The following is a 26,923-nucleotide window of genomic DNA, read 5'->3' on the forward strand; positions in this document are numbered from 1 at the left end:
TATATTATGTTACATTGTGTAACGTGAGAATAATGTCAATATGACAATTGGAGACATTTTCGAATGCATTCTGCTGTCAAGCGAGGCCTTCTCCCTCCTCTCATCTAGCACTCCGCCGCCAAATCGTCATTCCATCTTTCAAAAGTGGCGCTCCTCCGCCCCAGCACCCATTCGGAAGATAACGACGCAAGCGCGGCGCACCCCCCCCCCCCCTTCGGCGCCCTCCCGCACCCCCGCTCCTCCCCACCCCCCTTCGGCGCCCTCCCGCACCCTGCCGGCCGACTTCAATTCCCCTTCGCTCGCACGGGCGGGGGCCTTCCTTCGTACGCCCTCCCCTCCACTCACAAAGGGTCCTATTCTCACTCACTCACAGTCGCACTGACACCGCGTGACGGCGCGCCCGAGAGACACGCCGCCAAGGGAAAACGCCCCTCTGCGATCACGCCGCTCCGGAACGCAAACACGGAGTGGGACGACCACGTCCCTGCCGCTCCGGGAGACGAGTTCCTGCGGCGTCCCGACGCCGCCATGGGGGAACACTACCAGCAGCCCGTGGACCTCGTCTTTCGGGACGTAGGGTTCGAAACTGCTCGCCTCACGTTCAAGGGACTCGGTGAGTGTTACGCATCTTCCGAGCGCGTCGCATTTTTCCGAACCCCTCTTCCCCCTCGCCCCTTCCGTTCTCGCCCCCCCCTCTCTCCGCCTCGCTCACGCCCCTGGCGGCAGTCCCCGTCACTATATTCCGATCGAAATTCCCTTCCCCGAGGAGAATTCCTCCATTGGCCTCGTCACTCCTTCCCCTCTCTCGCACCCTAGGGTCGAATTCATTAGGATGCCCTCTGGAAGGCGATCAGGCGGCCGGTGGGAGAGCTTGATAAATAGCATTCCGTTGAGAGGGAGCGGTTTTTTCGGTTCCTCCGAAACACTTGGACCATCATCCCCAACTCAATGAGAAACATCGTCGCCTGGCAACGAAATGACGAATTGAAACCATCAAAATTGCGTACGCTGTTGATATCAAAGTCGATGGTGTCGGTGGCTGACCTTCAACTTGCGCGAGGAAATGTTTTACATCCAAACTTTAGCTCGCTAATGTTTTTCAGCTGCGTGAAGTTTCAAATGTCTACAAAAAATTCCGATGCCCTGACGCAACACATAACTAGATTAGTCAAGTCCTTCCTTACTCCAATTATCCGTGCAATGTGTTAATTTGCCTACTTCAAGTTAATTTAACAGGTGCTATAACAAGAATTCGATGCAATGAGTGAAGAATGGTTATTCTTTCACATTAGGCCACGTTTATAATTTGCGGTCCAACAGAGAGTATGTCATCAAGCGAATTAGATAAATCTCGTAGAAGTTTGCCTCCGGGCGTTAAGATAATGACCTCTGAGTCAAGGGACATAAGAAAAATTAGGACTGTAGCCTCTCCAGACTCGAGGAGAATGAGTCAAACTTCAGAATCCGGCAGGCAAAGTATCAGTGTAACTGGCTATTAACGCGGAGGGAGGAGTCACTAATGCAATCGAAAAATAACTCTCAAATGCGATTTCCGAGATGAAATTCAATGCGAAGTAATTATTAATTAGAAAATAAATATAAATTAGTAACATCTATCAGTTATTAAACCTTATTTGCCTCTGAGTAGGACGTTGAGTAATCTTCTCTCACGAGCTAATGGTTAAGGTCCCATTCTATAATTACAGAATATCCTGATAAATTTATAGAAATACTTATCTGCATTCAAAGACACAGATACTTATTTTTTCAAGGAGCAGTCTGCAGTAACAGCAGAAGCAAAGTCAAACGCTCCCAACGCTAGTGATGCAGATACACTTACTTACACGCCCTTCATTCAGGATGAAAATTCATTCTCCCCTGCAATGCTCAGTTCGAGCCAAGCGTTCAAACACTCAATTCGCAAACCCCTCTGGAGTTCGGCAGCTGCAGAAAAATATGAGGAAAATAACATTTTTGAATTCCTGATCTAACGGAGAGTAGTATTGATGTCACATAAAAATGATGAATACTTGGTTAGATGTGCAATCAATTAAAAATATGACCATTTCAAAAATGCCATGGCGTATGTGTATAGTAAAGACGTGGCACGATTGAAGGGCGTTCAAAATGATCCGATCCTCTCGCATAGCCCTCTAAAATGTACTGCGGCATAATTATCATGTGCGCTTTCCATTATAGGTATGCGACGTAAATCGTATGACCGGAAGTGAAGCTTACTCAGTCCCTTTATTTTACGTATCCATCGCATGAGAGCAAAGTTACGTTCATTTTATTATTAATTCTTTCGATACCATGAGAAAATGTATTAAAATGGGTATCTCAACTCCCATTGTTTCCATGCGAAGACGCCATTGGGCGCCACAGTGGCGGGAGGAGGAATCAACGAATTGCACTCCGCGCACGAAATGCTGGAAATGCCGATTTTTCACCGCGTTTAGTGAATTAACCGACTGGCAAGAAGTCAACTTTTATGACAATTTCTGCGTACAGGTTGGACGAAGACATATTCGGGCCAGTCTAGCAAAGTGTGCACCCTCTACGGGTCAATCGACTGTTATTAGTTCAAATGATATATCAGATGACATTCGCTCAGACATACAGGTTTAAAAACTAGAAACGTCAGAAAAGGCGAACGAGGATGACATTATTAAATTATGATTTAGCTGATATGGAATGATTTCTTAAATGATTAGTCATTCAGACTCTGACTAGTGGACTCTGGTTAGCAAAAAGACCATCTCTAAGGTCTCCCTCCCTCCCTCCGTCAAGGCCTCTATAGCACTCCACTGACCTAGTTTTGCCAAGGGGCCCTACACGTCCTTATCAGTTACATGTAAACATCGCAAATGATTGAGCGACCTATATCGATAGAGTCACTATAGCGTTTAATTTAAATTTTTATGGAATGGTTGAAAATGTTATATTGGAATTAAATAATTCCACAGGAATATGCAGGGCATGAATGGATAACAGTAACATGTCCAAACCCTGATTGCGACATACGATAAATGTGAGCTAGTAAGCATCTACTCATCTTTGCGATCATAGAAATATGGTATCTACTATGCTTGCCTACCGTCCTTTTTTAATGTACGAGAATGTCAGTTGTCATAGTTGCAAATTCCACCAATTTATTTTGTAATTGCCGTTCTTTTTGGCATTCATAGTTGGATAGTTGGAGGTGAATAATCCAGAAGTGATTCACCAAATATGAGCAACGTGAGCTCATCGTCCTTTGCTGCTTCAGCCGCACGAAGTGGTTCGACTCTATCCTCGCACGCCCTCGCTCAAAGTGTCAGTCATGGCACGAAACCAAACTCATTCCATGGGTCGTGCATAGGAAAAATAAATTTGAATTGAATTGCGAAAGGGCTTTATTCTAATGGCTCGCAGAAGAGCGACTTCTTTCACCACACTGTCACAGAATGACTCAAAAAATGATAAGAGAAATGTCGTAGAACTTCGACGGGCGTCTAGACGATTGTTTGGCATATGCGAAGTCTCATAAAAATTTCTCCACGTTTCCGCGATGGACTTTGAACTCCTACCGTGTAGGATTCGGCTAAAACACTAATCGTAGTAAGTGATTGACGTTACTTACTTCATATAAAAAAACACAGCGCCCTAGGTGAAATATTGAGAAAGTTAAAATTGTAAAATAAAAAAATCTTTATTAAGAGTGAAAAAATAGCGTGATACATTCCTGCTGACGGGATCTATTCAAAAGGTCGAATCATGAAAAACACAATTTTATGATTGCATGTTAAGTAAAAGTATAAAAAATTTGTCGGTAACAAGAGGCCACATATGTCAATATTACAAAAGAGCAACGCCAAAACGCTGAAATTACTCCTGTGTGTTATGGCAGTTATCCAAAGGAAAATGTGAACGCGCATCTCTGTGAAAAACTAAATTGATCCAGCGATCATTTTTCGGTGCTCTTGTCAACATGATTGTACCCAAACGTGCCCAATGCTCTTGACCGTAATTACACGGTGAACATGGGAGTAAAATCAACCCTGGGATAAGCTGTGCTTAATACTTTGGATATAATTCCTTCAAGTAGTCCGTTAATATAAGTTGCATTCAAGCTTAAATTTTCAAACTCGAAGCGTTTCCGAAAACTCTTTCGACTTATCCCACGAGACACGCACGCATCCTCTCATTACGAGAGAATCGCGTCTCCATACTCACTTGAGCATAGATTAGTGTGAATTCTCTGTGCTTTCGGAGAACAGTTTTAACGAGTGGACGTTCTTCAGTCTCTCCTTCCGTCCTCTGCCGAAAGTTCTTTCTTGTATATTTCCTATTTCAATTTCCGCAGGATTTGCATTAGTTTCCAGAACAGTAAGAAATAATGAATCGGGTGATATCATGTGAAAACTCTTGCAGAGTTTTTAAGTTCTTGCCGTGGAAAGAGTGGAAATTTCCTAGCGTCTCAACTTGGTAATGAACCAGAAACTAGAAATCGGCTAATCATTAGAGGAAGACCCGTTCAATCGATTTATCTCAAGAGTTATGCGCGACCTCGACTGTGACCTCAGCTATTGAGGTCGCGCCCCATTGCTTTTAGAGTCCCTTCGGCTCCTAACCGGAGTACACTAGCCGTCAAACGTAAAAGATTTGGGGACAAAGCCGAATCGCTCGTATTCTTGGCGGTAGTGTTTGGCCTTCAATACCGAATGGATAATTTCGCAGTTTTCATTCAACTGTAATGAATCAGACAAAGCCTTGGCCGTCGGATGAAAAGGACTTCCTCGAGAGTTTTGAATGGACGTGACGCCGCTCCTCCCCCTCTTCCCTCTATCGGCGCTTCTTTTCAATTTCCTCCTTCGACGTCCCCCTTTTCCCGGATGAAGATTTCGCGCCGAGTGGACATTGGCTCCCATTCAGACGCCCTTTTGTCCTTCCGATATATTTTGAACATCTGAACCGCCTTTCGGAGTGTTCTAATGATTTTTGGCAGTGAATTTCGAAGGGAAATATAACCGGATTTCTATCATCTTCGTTACTGAATATGGAACTACTGATAAATCTTTACCATACAGGTCTTCCTTCTATCTATTCCTTCCATCTCTCTAGGATATTTTCTGTTTAAACTTTTGTTTTACCCGAATTATTTCTGACTGTTAACACAGATCTTCTCTTCTTACTTCCAGATAGTGTTTTAACTCCGTAGGCTTTCCATATCCACGAATTGCGTTTCCCCCACGCTTCTTTTACTCCATTTGTTACCCACCTCAGTTTAGTGTTTAATTCTTTATACTTCTTCTACCTAAGTCTGTGTATATATGCGTCCATTTCCTTCTCTCGTCTATCTTTCTAATTATCTCGTCCGTAAACGATAGCTTTCTTGTCTTTGCTTTCTATTCTCTCTCTACCTTGTCTACCCTTCGACCTATCTGGCATGGGTGACCCCAGCAGGAGAAAATATCATTGCTCCTGCCGGCACAACTCTAAGGGTCATAAGAACGCACCAGCCCTCCCCCCCGTCAGGGTTTTAGCCCATCGGGAGGGATCTCCGTCTGCTGCCGATGGCTGTGTGCGTATATCCCGGTAAAATAATATTGATTCTCCAATAATTCAGGTATTTCCAGGATTCGTTCTGGGTTTATCCTATTTCCGTTTTTTCACAGTTTTCAAGTATTCAAGGATCGCTGGTTAACCTGAATTTGCAATGGAGGCATGCATGCGTCGTTTTCAGGGATAAGAAAGGTATTCCGATAAAATTCCTCCATAACAGCCCACCAAAAGTGAAAAAAAGGCAACAAATTTGCTGTATTTGCTAGTAGTTTCTTTTAACAGAGAGAAAGGATCAACTAGGGAGATATGAGTAATAATCGGAAGTCAAGGAAGAAAGAAAACCATGCGCTTATTACTAGCATCACGGTAAGTTTTAATCGAGGCCCCTTAAATCGAAAATATAAGCGAAAAAAACGAGCAAGAATTAAAAATTTTTTAACCAATATCTTTCCTGGTAGCCACCCTTACATAAGTGAGTTGAATGGAAAGCAGACAGGTTCCTAAAATTGGTATCCCTGGAAATCTTCAAGGACCTTTCAAACTAGTACCGATATTATATCAGGGAGCATGCCGTGCTGTGGAACGGTAGCTCTCCCGTTCCATTTTAATTTTTTTAGGTGCTCATCAATCTTTAGTTCCCTCTGCACTCGAATTTTTTGAGTCCCGGATGAGCCACTGAGCTGAAGCAAACTCCATGGTGACGGTGGAATCCGCACTTCCGGATGGGATGTCGAACGCGTAGGTTTACCTGGCGATTAAATCGAATGAATTCTCATGAGGGATCGCTTACAATTACGTTGGAATAAATTGAATGAATATTATAAGGACTCGTTTCGAGAGTTTTTTAAGAATGAGGGAGTAAGGTTTAGAGAGCGTAATTAGGTTCAGAGCGATAGTTTTACTTCAAGATAAATCGTAAACATCTATCACAGCCGAAAAATCCCCGCCAAAGAAATGCATGCCGTGTAAATTAACCCTGCCCATTTAGTATCGCAACGGATTTCGCAAGTGCATTTTCGATAATAAAATCATACCGCACTGCCATAATTTTCTCCCGAGCGGAGCACATACCTATCGCCACCATTCGCGAAGCGAAAACATATATTGCGATGATTTCTATCCTTTGTTAATGCGCTGATTTTTTTAAATCTCATCCGTGTCACTCTCTCGATGATAAATCACATGAAACCTGCCTCTCTGTACTCACAACATGCTTTCCTATGACTTATGACGAGCTCAAAACAATAGAAGAATCAATTTTGCTACATACGTGTACTTCAACTTGTCTTACCGCAGAGTTTACACGATAGATAAGGAGGCCCGTTTCTCCTCCGAGAAATTGACTCCTAAAAATACTTATAACAATTCTCCGTGGAAGGGGTGAATGTTTTCATTCAACTTATTTTTTATCAGCATATTTTTCATCATCATTTCATTCAAAAACGCATCCATGCAAATGAAATTTACTGGACCAGGGGAATATAAGACAAGAGACGGATAGTCAAGCATAGATGCATGAATTAAGGGGGACATTCGGGGCAGCATCTGAGGTGAGGCTGCAAAATTCCCGTCAGGGGTTCGAATCCTGGAGATAGGTACACGGAACGTTATCCTAATCCATATTAATCGTTACCTCAACTAATGTGGCGCCACTACTCACAAATTTCAGCGATTGTAGCGTCTCTGGTCAGCTGTAAATTTAACTACTGAGGAGCACAGCTAATCTTGCAGTTGGAGAAAATGTAAAGTATATCGAGGGTAATTGACAAATCATATCGATGCATTGGTATAATGTTATCGTGCGCGAGCTATCCAAATCGTCAGGAATTTATTGAGTTTGGTTTGCTCATTAAGTATCGGTAAAGGTTTTGGAGAAATAGATTTATTTCAGATATTGCTGCAATGCCTCCTCAGAATTCTTCCAAAGGTACATCCCTTGAGAGCGTCGACACGCACTTTTGCCCTTGCACTCGACTCGAAGGCAGATTACAGAAGGTCCTTGAGGGTACTCTGCGTGCAAGCTTCTTTGACGGCTTGACTTAGGGTCCCGTGGTTGTGGTGTCCTTTGAGGGAGGGAGGATTTCACTTTTGTAGGGAATACGAAATAGTCTGCTGGTGCCAACTCGGGGCTGCAAGGGGGCTGGGGAATCGTCGCGATGCCTTTTTTGAAGGTCTTCGCAAGCAGACACACTCGACTCAACTCTAAACTTCCAAAGACCTTCGGGAGGACGCAGATCTTTCCTCGCATCGCCAAATTTTCAGTGATTTAAATGGCGTGTGTGCACTGTCACTGTCTTATATGCCAATGCCAATAACAATAATACGATGTCCGTGATCATTCGTACACTTCACGGGCACAGTCTGAATTCGGCACTTCACGCACGCGCCAGGGAAGCATCATCACCGATCACTTTTAAACAAGCCTTGGACAACCAAGGACTGTCTTGAGATGGTTGCTTGTGATTGGAAGATGCAGTCGGCCGGAAATGCGAGTATTTCCTCCTTGAGCTCTGGATACTGTTGGCGCTATTCATCAGTATCTGAGTCGTTACTAGCCTTACTTACGGTGACTTATTCAGAGGTGTGACCACCTGTCCATTTGTAACGCTACAAAATAAGAAGGATTTGGTTTTCTTTAAGTCGAAGAAAATGCAGATTGAGGATAAACATTCCAATACTCTATTTGAAAAACTTCTTACATCAGTGGATTTTATGACTCAGTTTGATTACAACTTGATTTAAATGTATTCCTTGAAATATAATCGGAAGGGGAAACAGTATGGTTTAAAAATTCATTCCATCCAAAACGTTTTTGATTTTCCGGGTGTAACTACTGCCAAATGCATATATCACCCCTTTCCCTCGATGTGCTCATGAATTTTCCATTATGAATTTTCATATTTAGAGACATCACATCGGATAATGTGACGTGGGAACACTTGGACCAAGGGGAAGCTCTCCTCCACTGCACCACAGCACATGGAAGCATATACTCGTGCGCTCCAAAAGATTGTGTCTGAAGCAGAATTTTGTCGAACAGCTTCACAGTCTTGCAGTCTCATTTTAGTCCCATGCAAGCCACCGCCAGGGTGCGATGGGGGTTATGATACATTTCCAACATCACTGCTAAAGAGATGTCCTCCCAATTTATGCAATCTGTGATTTAACCTTCGCTCTATTAAGTGATTCCCAACCTAAGTCATCTAATATTTTGGACGCGCTACTAAGTTTACCATAACTACGTTTTACTTGCGTGAGGTTACGCACGGGAGAGGATGGGAGAGCGACATTGGGAAACACTAACGTGGAGGAAGCTAAAGAGTGTGCCTCCTTCGATTGGGACCAATTCAGGGCCAATGTGACCACCAAGATCATCTTTAGGGCCAAGGTGAGATGGTCTCGTCTCAATTCCCCGTAGGTGAACACGCATCAGACCCAGGAAAACACGCTGGGTCGTCAGGTCACGTGAAATACGAGTAATCGACACAAAATTTCGAGTACTTCATTGCAATCTTCTTTATAATCTTGTGATGCTGCACGAGCAATAATGGCTCCGATGCGACAGAAACAGTTGAAGGTTCAAACATCGCACCATTGGTAAGATTACTAACAGAGACGGCCACATTATTATTTTTGGAAATCCTTGGTTTTGCGACCCACTGGAAGGATGGGGATTAGATGCATCTATTCAAGTTATTTGGTCAATAAAAATGATTGGAGTTCAATTGAAGGCACAGAGGGGTTGCCCTCGGATGACATCAGAAGGAGAGGTTGGCGGAAGAAGTTAGGGAATACTTACATGCGCGGGGTCAACCAAAATCTGAATGCAAAATTCAAGGACATTTCAAGGATTTCCAGTTAGGATGTTGCTATTTTTCCATACTGTTTTTCCACAGTTTGCGTATATAATATGGATACGTTCCTGAAACCATAACAATGACGCTGCATTTAAAACATCAAGATTCCAGTGCCATGCAACCTGTTCGTGAAAACTTTGATATGGAGCGTACGGCACGGAAACGTGGTCATTGAAGCAGGAGGATAGACGTAGATTGGAGGCTTTTGAAATGTTGATTTGGAGAAGGATGGAGAAGGTGAAATGGGCAGAGAAGAAAACAAATGAGGAAGTACTTGGTATGGTGGGCGAAGAGAGGGGTTTGTTGGGAGAAATCCTATGGAGGCAGGAAAAGTGGATGAAGGGGGTGTTGACCGGCAGTGGGATGTTGAAGACTGTAATTGAGGGGAGAATGTTTGGCAAACGAGGAAAGGGAAGGAACAGGATAGGGATGTTGGACGGGATGAAGGGAGGAAGAAAGTACTCAGAGATGAAGAAGGACCTGATGTAGACTAGGTTGCTGGATTGTGTTTTGTTTTGCTAGGAGTAATAAAATAATTATTTGGTAGTTGTGTCCATCCAAAAGCCTACCTTAACCGGCGGATTACCTTAAAAATAATACTTTATGTTCCACTGAAGCGGAGAGAATCAGTACACGATATCATGTAGAAGTAAATTGCATTAGCTAGCCGGGTTAGTCGAGTGGGTAGCGCGCTACCCAAAGGTCGCGGTGTTCGTGTCCCGTCTCGGCCGTGGGGGTTGAGTCAACCCAGGTTGTAGAGCCCCTCGCAAAGTCGATAAGAAACCATCTGAGGGGGCACATAGACAACCAGTGGCGCCGGGAGAGCAGAAAAAGACGGTAAATAGTGATGAAAAGGATGGTTTGTCTTAAAGAAACCGATGGGACTCGGGTGCAGGAAGACTGGCAAAAATGAAATCATTTATGATCAATGGAGGAGGAAACGTCCAAATAGAGAAAACGGAGGACAAGTATGGCAATGTAAAAATATGCGATGAATACTCAATAAGGTGCTGAATACAGATCGTCTCTAAACAATGGACGATAGCGGGATAAACAGATGCGCTCGTATGTCGCATTGCCTGCGGATGGTTGATGGAGAGCGGGCGCTAAACATGCCTCCTTTATAGTTCATAGTTTAATTACATAGCGGTAATCATGTTATTGCTAGCGACTTTACCAGCCATCTTCTTCACAGGTGTGCAAATAAGATGATTTTCCTGTTTCGTAATCATCTTCAAATGAATGAGGACATTTTTTGCTCAGATTTTAATTTTACTTCCTGCCAAAAAGATATTTCTACCAAGGTTAAGAAAATATTAATTTGAAAAGTGATAGCATAATGGGAGAATGCTAAGTAGATGGGAGAGTCGAAACGATGAAATAAAAATGATGGAATGCGAAGAACTGAGGGGAATTGCCTCGTACTCAAGGCAATTTTGACTGTCTTAATTAATCCCTAATTATACTCATTGGATCTCAATGGTTCGTTCGAAGTCCTTCTCTGAAAGGCTGAACAAACGAAAGAAAAAACGCAGTCAATGCTGGGGATGGCGGGCGGTGAGAAAGACGTTTGCATGGCACCAGTCTAAATGAAAAGCTCTCCCTGAAGAAAAAACTTGCAATTTTTTATAATGATTGATACGCGAAGCTCCACCACTAGTCCCAATAAAAACCTATAACGTAATACACGGGATAACTGTAAATCTCATGACGGGTATTACGCAATTCGTACTTTTCCAATTTACACATAGAACTAGAGGTTCAATGACCGTTCAATTATGAGACTTCACTTTATTAGCATATTCAAATTCAACGCTTGGCATTATTCAAATTGGAGTGCATGAATAACCACGATAGCCATGGGACTCATTCGAAAGAATGAGAGAAAGCATAGGAGAGGACTACGTACGGAAAACTGCTGGAGTTTTATATATTTGCGTGGGCCATGCTCAACTCTGGACATTTATTTTATGCAAATTAGTGTTAGGCGTATCCACTTGAATTATTCTCGCATTTTAAATATCTATTCTAATCAAGGAGATAGTGCATTTTAGGATCTTATAGAATTCTCGCGATATCTTGGTGAGAGTACATGTTTAGTATGCTTATGTAATGTTATCTGTCAAGCAGTGTATATGTATGCAATGTTTATGTCTATCTGGTAAGTGTATGCTATGCTATCTGACAGATTGGTATTCTTCTTACGAAAGCGTCAGCTAGCTGTGGACTCTCAATGCGAACCGGAACTAATTTTTCTTGTATATCGCAGTGCTGAGAAAGTCTATTTCTGCGCGTCAGCATGTCCACATCTCACCGTCAACTCAGCCACGAAAAATGAGAAATATCACCGCACGAAATGGCCCGGCCGAATTGAAAACTGCGCTCTTGGAATCAGCCCACGAGCAACCAATACCGCCAGCCAAGTGCATCGACAGACGAATGTTCACTACTACCTCTCATTTCAGATGCTGAAGCTACGCAATGCGATGAGAGTTCATAGAGAAGATGTACTTTGACGGTTCTGAAAAATACTTTAAATCAATGGCGCTTGCTTCTTCGGCCTCATGACGTACCATTTTAGCCAGGGGATAGCCTTTCGAAATGAATATCGCAAAAGTTTGGATATGGCGTAACTGTGTAAAGCCCGCAACATTCGTTAGCTGCGCCCGAGCGACCTTCATCAAGTCCACGAATAATGTACTCGAGCTCGAGCCGGAGCGCAACCGCCCCTAGGATGTATTCCAATGTTCTAATTCCGCATCGCTCTCTCCTTCGCCCCCGTTGGACTTGCAACACCCCCCTCCCATCCACCGCACCCCACCCTCCGCCCCTACACTCGACGGATTAACTCATTTGGGGAGCACATATCAGGACAATATGCGGATCTGCTTTAAAGAAACTTGGCTTCATAAAACGGGTGGTGGGGAAATGTAAGGAGAAAGTTAAAGAGAGGTGTTATTTTGCTCTAGGTAGATCTCATTTGGAATATGCCGCAAGTATTTGGGATCCTTGGGAGAAAATTTGGCAAAAAGAATTAGATGAAGTCCAGAGGAAATTCCCTAGATTCGTTAAAAATTGTTATGATAAGAACACAAGTGTGACAGATCTCTTAGGGGATTTAGGCTGGGAACCACTTGAAGTGCGGAGAGAACAAGCGAGGCTTAGACTTTTAGAAAGGTTCAGAACAAACGAGTTTAACTATGACACTGAAGGAATTATAATGGCCCCACACTACTTAGGTAGATCAGACCATAAAGATAAAATAAGGGAGATAGATTCCAGGAAATATAGGTACAAATACTCATTCTTTCCCCGAACAATCAGAAATCATAATAGTAAGAAACCGAAGTCACTTTAGAAATATTGAAAACATTGAATTCACAATTCGGAGCAAAGTTAAACACTGCAAAGCTGTTAGGTATACTTTCAGGTGCATGTGTATGTAAGATGTAGATTGAGTGATTGCATGTGTGTGGGGTGTAAGTGTTCATGCATGAATGTATGCCATGTTTTCTTTGTGGTTATTGCATGCGGTTTTTTTTTCTTTTCTAAATTACGGGTGGTGTCCTAACACCCCCCGCCACACGCCCTTGCGGCGGCCTGCGGGGTATTAAGTAGATGTAGATGGTCGCTCCTTACTTGCACCCACCCACGCGAGGTGTTTTATCTTGCGCCTCGAGGCAGTCGTCGGATTCCCCCGGAAGCCCCGCCGGCGACGAAGTGGCAAATACCATCTCCGGCTGGCCGTCCTCCGCGCTGAGAAAAGCGGGAGAGCGGGGAAGAATTTTAATACCAACTAGATGAAGCAGGAAAATGGGTCTCTCCTCCGAGATGACATCCAGCCGGGTTAGCCTATGTTGAATGACACGCCCAGCAGTGAGTAATGATTCTTCCATTACCTCAAGGAAGTTGAAAGAAGCAGGGCTTCAACCTTGACCGATGGCCAGTGGTGTTTTTGTGGCTGAAAAAATGGTCTCCCTATCTTTCGTTTCGACAGCAGTCGTATGGACGCGGGCTCTTTCTCGTCAACAATCAATCTCCATGGCGAGGGTAAGGCTTCATTGCGTGAGCTACCTCGAGCTGCCATTTTAGGAACGCAAGTTTTAACGGTCACAAATAAAAATTGTTGAAAATGGAAATCTTTAAAATTCGGATTTCCTGCGAATTGCTAAGAGGTGGAGCAGAAGAGTTTTTCCTGTATTTAAAAAATTCTGATGCGGCTAGATAGAACGTAATATCTCAGACTTTCGCTTTCCGTCTACATAATAGATTAATATTAACTGATAATTGATTATCAATCGACAATCTGATAAAACAGCATAAGGCCAAACGATACAATTTATATTATCGTATAATCATAATCCATATCACGAAATATGACTGCTATGGAAGTAAATATACATATGACATCTACCCACCGGCCAAATATCTCCACAGTTTTTTTCTTTACATCACGGCGTGCAGAAAATTAAATAAATGTCCGTGTTTCCATTTCTTTAGTTGCCAAAGGAATTTTGAAAATTTCGCCTGGCTCTTTTCCTTTTTACTTCGGATATGCTCTTTTGCCTACGGACGCTCTTATTGCAATCACCGGCTAATTATTTTACTTTTAAGCATGGAAAAATCCATTTATCCGGATGCACTGCTAAATGCAAGAGGTTTTCATTTAAAGTTTTCCAATTTTTTTTAAAAAGTTCCTTTTTAAAGATAAGTGGAATTATTTATTTTTTTAATTTATCAACTGTGCAACAAAATTTTATTTTTAAACCCGGAGAACTAAGGGCATCGTGAAAATGGCAAAGATTCATTTTCTATGGCTTGAATTTGAGTAAAAATATGTCAATTTTTCAAATTTAATTCGTGTAATGTAAATCATTTTTTTTATTGTTCGGAATTACAGTTAATCATTTCTCGCTCCAAAAATATGACACTCGGCTTCAGGACCTGAAATCAACAAAACAATTTCCAAAAAGGTTTTGAGCTTAGTTTATCTAGAACGAATAGAATACTTCTTACGCAAAACTACTAGAAAATCTAAAGTGAAAAACTTGAAAATATATAAGGTTAAAAAATGAATCTCACGGCCTTATATGTGATAAGCATTTGGTAGTCTGCTGTGAGTCTGATAGACACTGCTCTGACTACCTTTTGTCTGGCTCCAACCCTTTGACCTAACTGGCATGGGTGACCGTGCCGGGAGAAATTATCTCAATTCTCCCGCCAGCACAACTTTAGGGGTCATCGGAACGCACAAACCCTTCCATGAAGTCAAGGTTGAAGTCCATGGGGAGGGAAATGTAATATAAAACTTTCAAATTCGCACGCCGTGCGATGCAGAGAGTAGCAATTTCTGGACCATTTGACACAATCAGCCGACTCCCTACGAGCGAGGTACAAGGACTCGCAAAATGACTCGGAGTTTTGAGAAATGGAACCCATGCTTTTCATGGTAACCGCAGGCGGCATTGTGGAAGGACGAGATGCGGATGAGAAATTCACCATAATTCCTGCCATCCCCCATCAAAACAACTTCCGAGCAATATATTGGTGCATCATATGTTGTCAGGGTATTAAAAGTTTATGAAAGCCAATGCAAAGAGATTGCCTTTGAACATTAAATTTAGTTTATTGTTTCTGCTCGAGGAGTGACTCATAACAGGACTGAAATGTGATATCTCATTAAAATCTTTAAAAAGAAAATGTTGGGTGAGAAATAAAGGAGGGTAGGCTGAAAAATAATTGACGCTCGTATGATGCCTGATATTTCTCATGTTGCCGAACATTGCTGGGTTCTGTCCTCCGATGTCGAGCCCTCTTCTTCTCAGAACTGATACCAATCAATCAATACGACGATCTAGCGCCACAACATTTATGGGACTTATACTAAATGATAGTCTAAACTGCAATTTTCACATACTGGATATGAACAATGAAATGGCATCAGGACACTTCGTGATTTGTAAACTTGTTCCAAATGCAAGGGCTGACCAGATAAATAGCTTACGTTTCGACCTAGGGTGGCGGAGGGTAAGGGGGCTAGAGCGACCATCTTGGTGTCTAAACGTCCCTACACTCAGTCATGAATCCTGCTCTGATATTATGTGCAGACTGTAATTCTTTTACTTTGCTTTAAAATCTGTGCTGCAATAGAAAATCCCGCGAGTAGTAAAGTTCGATCTGCGATTGGGTTTTTACTGGAAAAAAACCACAAGCCAATTGATATTCATTGGCGACTTTGTGAATTGCGTACGGAGATGGAATAGTAATGAGTGAAGACGGAGTGAGGCAGTGGTGCATTCAGTTTAAAAATGGCCACAGCAACAATGGTGACGACGAGGACCGTAGATAGTAGAACGGATACTGAAAATAAACGAAAAAAATCGTGAAAATCGCCCATTAACAACTATGGGACCTTCCCTTGACGTGGCTTGCAACGCAGCAGCGCTTTGACGGTGATGCAGAATTGCATGATGGCGGGTAATTAAGTGGTTAAAATAGTAAGGTGGTGGTAGATTTCTTCGGAGACGAAATTGAAAAGCTTGTGAACCGTTGTGATAAATGTCTCGATTTGAATGGCGACTTTCTTACTGCTTTAGATGCCCTAAAACTAGTATGTTATGCCAAAATATATTCTTATCTCTTCTGTAGTGGTAAACCCACCGTAAAAAGGTTCCAACTGAACTAAAGAAACGACCATCAAGTAAGTGGGACTACAGTGTTGATGAGTTTATGAGTGATAACTTGTTATTATTATCTCTGTCAGATCTAAGGGTGTGTTTTTTTAGTGTTTCAGTGTATTTTTCCAATTTTTATATTGGTACCATTGCTATATTTCATTGAAGTTTCTATTTGCATTCATTGCTCTAATTCTCTGTATATCGTCATGACTATGTTCCATGCCTCATGGATGACCGACGGAACAATTTAATAAAAAAATAAATATTATTTTCTCCCTTTACCCCACTACTCCCTGAGATATTTACACCTCATTTTGGAGTTTAGACTGAAATCAGATTAAATAATGTAGTTCAGAGTGATTTTAGTCGCGGTGTGTACTTTGAAAATAGCATTGGTCCATTTGCATGCAATTTTCCGTCGCAAAACTGATATAATTTGGCTCTTTCCGTAACTTTCCTTCATTCATTGTCGAAGCCACCGTCTACGAATTTTTCCATCTTTTGTTCAATCCTTTAGTAATAAACCAGTGAGTAACTTTTCACTCCTTGCGCAATGAAGCGAACTGTTGCAATTTTTTTCGCATATTTCGGCCGTCTTATTCTAGAGTACAAAAAGATAATTTCTCCTAGAAGTCCATCGACATTTCCCAGTGGGATGGATGCCATTTAACATCGATTTGTATTATCTAACTAAGGTTTTCTTACCGGCGTTCGTCGCTATAGGTAACTCCGAAGCGGAGCAAAACAATCGAAATTGAGCCATGGATCACTCAGGCGTATTTTGAATTCAAGGGCCAGGAACAAACAGTTACAGTGGTTGATGAAGTATATTTATTTGATAAATAAGTATTCTAAAAATATTATTATTAAGCTGAAAGCATTTAATTCCTCCAGTTAAAAGGTTCCTAAGGAACATAATTTCCAGGATTTTTTTGTCTTCCCTATACAGTCATTAAAAATTCCCCTGTCAAGGAAAATTATAGTCAAGGTATCCTATTACCATGTTCTACGAGAGTGTAGAAGTATGGCAGTGGGTAATTAACGTCTTCGTACCCTCACTTAGCTTAAAGAAGTCTACAACGCTCAAGTTTAGCATAAATATATCATTTAACGAAACAGGGGGTTAAATGGGTTCATCTGAATGCTATTAGATACAAAATAAAATCAAAGACATTTCGAATAATGTTTGGATTACCGACGGTTTTTCACCTAGTGGGTGATTCTGTGAAATTTCCTTAGATGTAACTTACTTGATGGGCAAGTATGAGTCATAATTTGAAGGAATGGAATCCGACAAGGGCGGAAGCATTTACGGTTGGAATTAGCGAGGTGCGAAGGAGACTGTTTGGTATGCCTTTGGATTACACAGCAGCCTGATAAATTATGATCAAATATTTGTCGAGCACACAAGACCGGTGATTGCTGGTCAAACAAACAATGAACTGCATCTTGAACGAGGGATTTTAAAAAATCTCTCCAAACTGTGTGTATACTTATCGCGTTAGTTGCAACCGCTGAATCTACGAGAAACTTAAAGACGAGAGAGCAAGCATATGGAGGGCGAAGAAACATGTCCTGTGGGGAGGGGTGGAGGGAGGAAATGAAGGCGATAGCCCTAAGACGTACTATGTGTAGCGTCCCATTTTGTAAATGGGATTATGATGTATTATTCAAATTAAGGTTCCTCGATCGATAAGGGAATAGTGGGGGTGGAGCTTGTGGAAATGAATGGGAACGGTGATGCCCTTTCGATGATCTCATTTAGGGGTCGCGCAATTCAATACCCGCGCTGGTGAAGCTGATGGTATTCAGTTCCTGGCATGCGCTGTCATCGCTGAAATTATGACCAATTCTGGGCGGGGGTGATTCGAGGGCACGAATAATAAATTCGGGCGCCAAAATGTGAATGCCTGTACCATAGTACATCAACTATGATGAAAGGATGAACGTAAATCTGAGCGAATTTTCACAAAGGGTGTATTTCCGTTGTAATTGCGAAACCAATGCTTGAAATGGATTTGAAAATTTACGCCGCACATCCTACCAATACAATTCACTACAGCCACGAGCCCATCGAATAATTATTTAATTTGCCTTGTATTACTGGGACTGGCGATTCGGCAACATGCCACGTAATCTTAATTTCAATGAGGGTTAATGCCCCAACCTCAACGCCTTACAAACAACGCCCCGTCCCAGTTTTCACCACGTAACTTAAGTGGGCTAAACTACTTCAATGATAATGGCACGGTTGATCAATTGTTTCATTTCTAATAACGTCCCATCGAATACCATCGTGTATGCATGGTCTGTCCCAAAAGATGAATTGAATTAATCGGGAGAAATATTTACGGCAGATTAAATTAGAAATCATTAATACTCTTCAAAAACGCACCCTTGTGCATCAGCACACCGATGTCAGTGCCTCCGCCAGTTGCGCTCTGCTTCCTGTAAGGCATCATCAGGACTCTCTTTGAGGCACCCCGTCACGTCCTCGTCGACATAATCCAGTGCTTCAAAGTTGTACTCAGAGAGGTTATACTTGGGTCGTACTCAAAGGCCCATTTATCGCCAACAGTAATTACCTATTCTAAAAAAATTCGGGTTACGTTCACCCGTGGTCCAAAGCAACATTGTCACGCAGGCAGTCTTCCGACATCACTTTGGAGACCATCTTGGCACACCTTCCTCATGGCTAAATCTTCTCTCAGAAGGCAATACACTGTGGTTTTCTGAATATTGCACTCTTCTGTTAACATCCTGACACTTGGGGTCAATCAGAATTGAGCATGTGTCTCACTTTTCATACATTTTCATCAGACTGTGTTCTTGATGGATATCCAGGGCATTCCTCATCGTCCACTTCCTCTCTGCCCTTCCACTACAACCATAATTTTCTCCATCTCGTAAAGCAGCCTTAACCATGGTCAAGGTTCTCCGAAACCCGATTTCCCGAGTTTAACACAAAATGTTGTCGCATATCATTAGTCCATGGAAAGTGGCATCTTGAGTTGGTGACGCGACCCTCGAGCAGGGGTTCAGTCTAGCAGCGATCCGCAACCTGTAACGGCCCGCAGACAACTGACGCGGCTCGTGTTGCTTTCCCAATACCTCTCACTTCGTTTCCCGCCATAAATCCTCCCTCTCCAGTCGTCAGCTTCACCATGAAAAATGTTTTTGCTTACTTTTTCGGGGCAGACCCTGTACAGGAGGAAACAACGGCACTTGACCGGAAAGTTTTATGACTCACTTCAAGGTTTTCAAATCACCTAATAAATGTTGCGGATGAGATGTTTGCACTTACAGCATTTAAATGCAAATGTTTGAGCGTACCACATTCGAATCTAGATTCCGCTCTTTGAATGTAAATGTTTGCCAAATAGCTATCAGATACTTACTTCAGTCATAGAAATCATCATGCTTCAAAATAATGCCCGTTACATATCGCAGTAAAAGCTTGCATTGAACAAGTTTCTTTTTATTTTCAACATTCGCGTGTATTAATGGAAGTGAACACATTGGTGAAGCGGGCGAGAAAAGGCAGCAATACAAATTATGACAATTAAGTTTCAAAAGTCCCAGGGGATGTGACATTTAATCTCAATTATTCCCTAGTGCTGAGATAAAATGAGGCCTTCCCATTTTTTAAAAATTGTAATAAGAAATCAGAAACATCTACAACGTGGCTTTCGCAAAACGGAGTGGAACTCGGTATTCTCAGGAAAACCGGAATGGAAAGTGTAATTTCAGTCACGGGTTAACCATATGGTATTGTTTTCATTTTTGTCCAGGAAGTCCCTTACTGCCTCCAGGGATGACATTGTTCTTCTCATATTTCTTTCTTACTTCCCCCTTCATTATTTCAAGGTGGATGATGCAACGTACTGAAGTACAAGTACACGTCACTGAAGTAAAAAACCAATGTCTCTTCCCACTAAATTTTTTATTCGCTACTACTAGCTTTGACTCATCGGCGTCATCCTCGGGTACCAAGATACATTGTTTTTTTTACTTCATTGGTAATGAATTTCCACAAAGTTAAGCCTGAAAGCATCAAATATATAGGTACACGTATTTACTAAACTGCAATTGCACTGAAAAGGTTTACAAAAAGGTAGATTCATTTAAAATATAAGTACCAAATATCTTCAGATCTCAGCATCTTAGAAGCACGTACAGCACCTGATGTCTTGATTTCGGGTTTCTCTTCTCGGCTCATAGTAACCGCAGTGTGTGCCTCAAATTGAATTTGAATTAATTGACTGGAATGCGGATCTAAAATTCCGCGCTTCGTTAATGAAATCATCGAAAGGTCTTGACCGCTTTCATGAATTTATGCGCACACGACATACTAGCCCGCCGACAGCCAAGGACATATCATGTGGATATATATTACAATCCCATTTCCTAGCGACGGACCCAAAAAATACATTTTCTTGAATTACGTTTGTACTTTCATTTTATTTTCCTCCGGATGGAATTATCTCTTTGGCCTGCACTGTCCACGTGCTCTCCCGCCAATGCGTACACCGGAAGCTTCCAATCTGAGAAATATTTTTAAAGAGCTTAGCCACAACTTTGTTTCAATGATCAATAGGCGAATATTAACAAAGTTGATGCTGCAACTCTTCATCGACAAATTTCGATGACTTGAACAGGTTATGCAAAACCAGCAGTTATATTATTCGAAACAAATATTGTGATATCTCAACACCACAGAGTGTGACGCACAGGGATTCCAAAGACGTGCCACAACTTCGAATGCCGTTTATCCATCAAGTATAAGTACGATGAACTAAAAATATACTGCAAAAGTTTAAAAGGGGTGAATAGTATTATTAAATCCACGTTTTTAAAGTATTTCTCCCAGTGGTTAGAAATGATTATCGAATCGAACTATTGCTCTAAAACTTTGCTGAACGCTTTATTAAAACAAAAAAATATGTATTGTAAATTAAGTTCAATCCCGTGGAATTTAGATATTAAGGAAAATCAAATTTTATTTCAGACATGTTAATGTTATGAACGATTTTGGGGTATAGTGCTGTGGATGGAAATTTTTCCATTGTTATGCCATGTCATACGCCCGCCCTTTAGGAATCTTAATTCGCATGTGTACTGTGCATGGTGATTAACGAGTGCTTTTTCGGGAATTGTTCATTCGCTTTTGGCTTCCTCCGCAAAGCATGATATAGAGAAATATGGAAAAGAAAAGAGAGAAAAAAATGTCGGCATTTTAACTGACGTTATACCATAAACATTTCACTGGAAAGCATTTTTCGTTACAATGGTGCAATAGACTAAATGATAATTCTATACCGTTTTTCAAACCGAATACTTGATTTTGGTATTGTAAATCAAATGGAAAATGTCCGCTATTGGATAGAGAACTGAGTTGCCGCAGTCACGATTCACACTGACTTGCCTTCTTTCAGCGTCCAGCGCGCGTGTCGGCAAATTAATCCCGATATTACGAGGACTGACGACCCCGCTCAGCGCACAATCAGACACGTCCTGTTGCCACAAAGACTGTTTATGGGATTTAGACTTCATCGATCGGGCTTTGGGGAACAGATTACTGTATGCGTGCGTTTAAAAACAAGGCAATATTCTGCTTATTATATTAATGAAGACGGCATTGATTGTGCGAAAAGAAGATGAAGAGGGAAGTATGAATAGCTAATTTAACAAACCTGGGAAAGCTGCATTCGTATTCGTTCCAGTGGAGGCCGTTCAAAATATTAGTCAGAATTATTTCCCATTCCAAATCCGTCGATAGAATCACACTGAAAATATAATCGGACGGCGGCAACGATGCGTTCAAAGTCGTAGGTCCAAGGATAAGGTCAGTTTAAAACGTTTAGATCTCTGCGTCTGCTAATTATCAGCAAGCTATCTGGACGTAAGGGAGCATTAGAAGGGAAGAATAGAGAGGTTACGCCATCCAGTATTCGGATTAAATTTCTAATAATGATACTAGTATATGCAGTCGTAAGTAATTCGTATTTTAATATTTTATCAATTTCCGTGTCTTTTTGTGATCAATTTTCTGTTCTTCTATTTAGTGCCGTGTCGCTACTCTACTCGCTTTTCTACTGAGCGTGATCGTGCGTATGCATAGATAATGCATATTTCAAATTATATTAATCATTTATTCAATGTTACCTTAAACAATAATGCCCTGCCAAATGCTTGGAAGGAGGCATATGTTACCCAGTTTTCAAAGGAGGAGATAAGGCACTAGTTGATAATTATAGACCGGTAAGCTTGACATCAGTTGTATGCTAGCTATTAGAAAAGATAATGGCTGATTATCTCTGGGATTTGTGAGAGAGTGAGAATTGGTTGAACAGTCACCAATGCGGTTTTAGAAAAGGGCACTCTTGCGAAACTCAGCTGTTAGGGTTCTGCCAAGAAATTTTCGACTCTATGGATGCGGGAATAGAAGTGGATGCTATATTAGTCGACCTGTCAAAAGCCTTCGACAGAGTTGACCACGATCGCTCAATGCTTAAGATGGGCCAATTGCCACTACACACAGATGGAAGAGTAATCTCTTGGGTCAAACATTTCATGGAAGGTCGAACACAAAGGGTCAAATTAGGAGAAGTGTATTCTGAAAAAACAAGGGTAATACCGGGAGTCCCACAAGGAAGCGTACTTGGCCCACTCTTGTTTTTAATCTATATAAATGATCTCCCAATAAATATTAATTCTCAGATAAGACTTTTTGCAGACGACTGTATTATCTACAGGAAAGTCGAAAATGACAGAGACCGTGACAAACTTCAAAGGGACATTAATAAAATGGCGGATTGGGTGACAAAAAATGGGATGGATATTAATGTTAGCGAATGCAAATCCATCACTTTTAGTAACAAGGTAAATGGAAACAATAGGGAATATAAATTCTCAGAAAATGTCATTCCTAGAAGCGATACTTGCAAATACTTAGGTGTATATTTAACTAAGGACTTAGGGTCGGGGCTAAATGTGGAGTACATCTTTAACAAAGCTTTCAAAACTCTTCATTGGGTGATGAGAAACCTCAAAGGGAGCGTTAGAGCAACCAAGGAGAAGGCGTATCAGACCCTGGTAAGACCAATTTTAGAGTGCGCTTCTCTTGTATGGGACCCTCATGAAGGAGGACATATTAAAAAACTGTAAAAGGTGCAAAGAAAGGCTGCCCGATATGTACTGGGGCAACATAGGAGGATGGAGAGTGTGTCGGACATGCTGGGCTGGGAACCTCTAGAAACTAGAAGGAAAGTAAGCAGACTTTGTGGAATGTTCCGCATTCTGAAGGGGGAGAAAGCTTGGGCAGATCTTAGGAAAGAGGCGGGGAATCCAAATTTTATAGGCAGAAATGATCACAAATTTAAGATAAAATGCCGGGCACAGAGAACAAATAAAAAAAATTTTCTTTTCTAAATGAAACAATTTTTAATTGGAACACCTTACCTGCAAAAAATATTCGAGCCCTTTCCTAATAGAGTGTATACTTTTAAGAATAGATGTAAGGAATGTATGTAATAATTTGATTCATGTGTGGTGTAAAATTATATGTAATAGCTTAATTTTTTAATTTATCTCTTTTTCTTGCTGATTAATGGATGAAATGGGATGGGGATTCACTTGTTTTGTCAAAGAGATTTGTGTTTTGAAGTCTGATTTTATCTATTATCTTTTGCGATTATTTGGGACTTGTGTGCCACCTGACACTGTCTATCAGCACGTGTGTATTTTAGTAATAATAATAATAAAATGCAAAACCGAACTCCTCTCCTGTTTTAGATTATCTTATATTTATGATATCTTATCAAATTCTTCTTGCTTTACTTTTCCAAAACTGAGTTTTTTTCTTCGTTACAGAGAGGCGGAAAATTCTCCACGGAATGAACGGAGAGTTCGGCGGAGGGCGGTTGTCGGCCATCATGGGCCCGTCCGGAGCGGGGAAGTCCACGCTTCTCAAAATTCTCGCCGGATTCACGTGAGTGCTGCTCTGGCTTCCGATCCTAGCCTTGTTGATTACCCTATCTATAAACTTTGAGCTTGGCGAACATGAGTTTCTCGCTTAAGAGGCGGCGCAACTTGGATCGCAAATGCCATGTCTCACTCAGGTCCCATGTGTTACGCTACTTGGAATTAGAGTGATAAGGGAGTTATCGTGCATGCCTCTCGGGAAATGTCACCCTTCAATCAGTAATAGGATGTTTCGCCACTATTTGCCATTCCTGTTTCTTTAAGATTACAACTTGGGCATTGAAAGTGTAAAAGTTTATGAGATTACTCTTCGCAGTTGTACTTTTATTTAAAATATATAATTTTTCTCCAAAAATAAGAGTTCTCCATTTGAATCGCGAGGAAAAGAATTGTTACTATTCCAATGGTATTTTCGCCAAGTAGTCCAAATATGGCAGATTATCGGCTGGGACGTTTTGCTATAATGAAATAGTTCAGGCTAAACTGATGGTCGAGGGATGTGAGGTCAGGAAATCCAAAATGTAATGCCATGTATTTCATCCAATCAATTTGTCACCCAGGAAGTTAATCGACTTGGAACTGGACTAGTATGGTACAGTATTTAGCTAGTAGCTATATTATTATCTTCAAAAATCAAAGATATAAGCGAACTGGGATTTATAAACCACAATTAAAATGAAAATATAAGAAAATGCATATAATGTAATAACTGAGGGGAGAGATCGAATTGAAGAGAGCTATGGCTGACAAATGATTGACGAGCGATGATTATTTACGAATGTACATAATTGTTTCAGTGGCATTCCGAATCCCTACCTGGGTGCCGTATGGATTTTTTCGCTTCAAATAGGTAAAATTTCCACCGTGCTGCGGATTAGAGGTTGAATTGTGGATGATTTTCGTAAAATTAATATATTTCGTGTTTGGTGTGGCTGTGTGTCGAACGCCCGACCCGTATGGCAAAAATGCACGCTCGAGGGAGGAACGACCACTTCGGTTTTTGGACTTGCTATCGAACTTGTTCTCTTGCCCAACTACCCGCATTTCGCTTAACGAGTAGGTTGCTTAAATGGCGAATTGGGTTTTCTTTCTTTCCACTCTTCCTGCGCTCCCCTGAAATCCCACCTCCAAATACCGCGTGTATTCCTGAGGTGAACTCTCAGCCGTCGTTTGCCACCCCTAATAATGACCAACTCTTCAATAGTCCCAAAAGTCATAGGTCCCCACGCCCTGGAATTTTATCCGCAGGTTGAAAAGTTCTCTGGATCCCCCCAACGCGGGCTAGAATTTGGATCTCTGAGGCGATTTGCCATGCTGTTATGTTGGCATTTGTTTGGGGGGACGGCTGATGTGATACCGGGAGTGTTGCGATCGGACGTCTGCGCATCAAGTAAAACATTTCGACGAGATAGACGCGCAGTTTGCGAGCCCGCAATACTTTGGAGTGTCTCGCGTCGATAGGCAAAGTCCGATACTAGTGAGTGTTTGTGTAGCTCCGACTTTTATTAAGGAGTCCATGCACTAATGACATTCATATTAATGCCCGAGAAAGGTAAATCCATTACGAACTATGTATGTATTGACAAAAACTGATAATATTTGGAATCTTATCCGAACAGATGGAATCATTTCCAAATAATTAAGCAAAGATGCCAATCCTTTATTCAATCGGCTAAGTTTGATTTTATGAAAAGTGCAAATATCCAAAGCAGCAAGACATCTTTCGTGTGGGTATTATTTATGACGCAGTCTTCTTTAAAAATTTCTTATATAGGTTTCCGGACAAAGATAACACATACGATCACCCAAAATAATCCCTTGTACTGTTAAGTATAAGAGTAATCGTGAATGATTTCAGATATTGCTGATTTCGTCGAAGTTGACTAATTGTTTTTACCTCTCTTGCAAACATGATATTTAACTCCTTAGATAAGGGGCAATGCAAGAGTTGAATTGATCACTTGTGAGAATTACTAAAAAAATTAATAAGAAAACGTTCAATTGGTTCCGTATCAATCTGTTAGGAGTTGAATCTTTTCCTATCCATTAGGCAAATGCACATAATATATAAACTGCCACCCTCTGTTAGGTATGACCTTACTCTATAGGGGTATAACTTGAAATTCGTCGAAATATATTTAAATCGATTAAAAATACTTCTTCTTAAGACAATTGAAAAAAAAATCAAAATTGTCATTTCTATTTAAATTCTATGGATACAAAACAATGCCTAACCTCAAAATTGGTAGAAAATTAAATTTACTTTCCAATGACACCAAAGGTGTTACTCGAACATCGATAGTGAATACAGAAAACGGTTTACATGAGAATAGGGAGGATTTACTATACACAGCTATATTGAGGTATTCCGCTTGGCGTTCACCAGTTGTCAGGAAAAATACACGTAGACTTAGGCGCACGAGTACGGCAGGCATAATGAAACCGGTGAATCACGGTTTTACGAAGAGAAAAATGTTTCCTGTTCGGTGATAACCACTCCCAAACGTATTCCTTGTTGTTTTCTGTTGACTCACTTACCTTCTTCCCATTTCCTTGTGGTGCCTCCTGTCAGAGGATGATCTCGCGCTGGTCACTGCGCTCATTAAAGCTTAAATATCCCTCCTTTTCGAATCGTTCGCTGTTTTATCCTCGGGAGCTGAGAGTGCTCAAAGCGGGGACCATCAACAACCGGGCATTTGAAGGATGAAGGTTTTGACGGGGTAATTGGTTTTGTATAGTTACAATCTCACCGCATTAAGACAAGTTTTAGGCTGTTGAATGAAGGCATAGAAGGGATAATGTTGGGTAAGCGGGGTAAAAGAAGACGGAAGGAAGGCACCAGAAGGAACAAAAACTGAGGGA

At 41.4% G+C, this 26,923-nt stretch overlaps 1 protein-coding gene across 1 annotated transcript in view; it reads left to right on the forward strand.

Moving 5' to 3' along the window:
• The first annotated feature begins 407 nt into the window (after positions 1 to 407).
• Positions 408 to 26,923, forward strand: part of LOC139700292 (ATP-binding cassette sub-family G member 1) — a 69,380-nt gene continuing 42,864 nt past the window's right edge. Inside the window, exons 1-2 of the mRNA XM_071598933.1 lie at positions 408 to 613; positions 23,951 to 24,068. Of these exons, the coding sequence (XP_071455034.1) occupies positions 529 to 613; positions 23,951 to 24,068 (203 nt within the window). The 5' untranslated portion in view covers positions 408 to 528. The remainder of the gene's footprint in view (positions 614 to 23,950; positions 24,069 to 26,923) is intronic.

This window comes from Hetaerina americana, unplaced genomic scaffold (assembly GCF_022747635.1).
Source record: "Hetaerina americana unplaced genomic scaffold, ioHetAmer1.1.p SCAF_10, whole genome shotgun sequence".
NCBI classification, from domain to species: domain Eukaryota; kingdom Metazoa; phylum Arthropoda; class Insecta; order Odonata; family Calopterygidae; genus Hetaerina; species Hetaerina americana.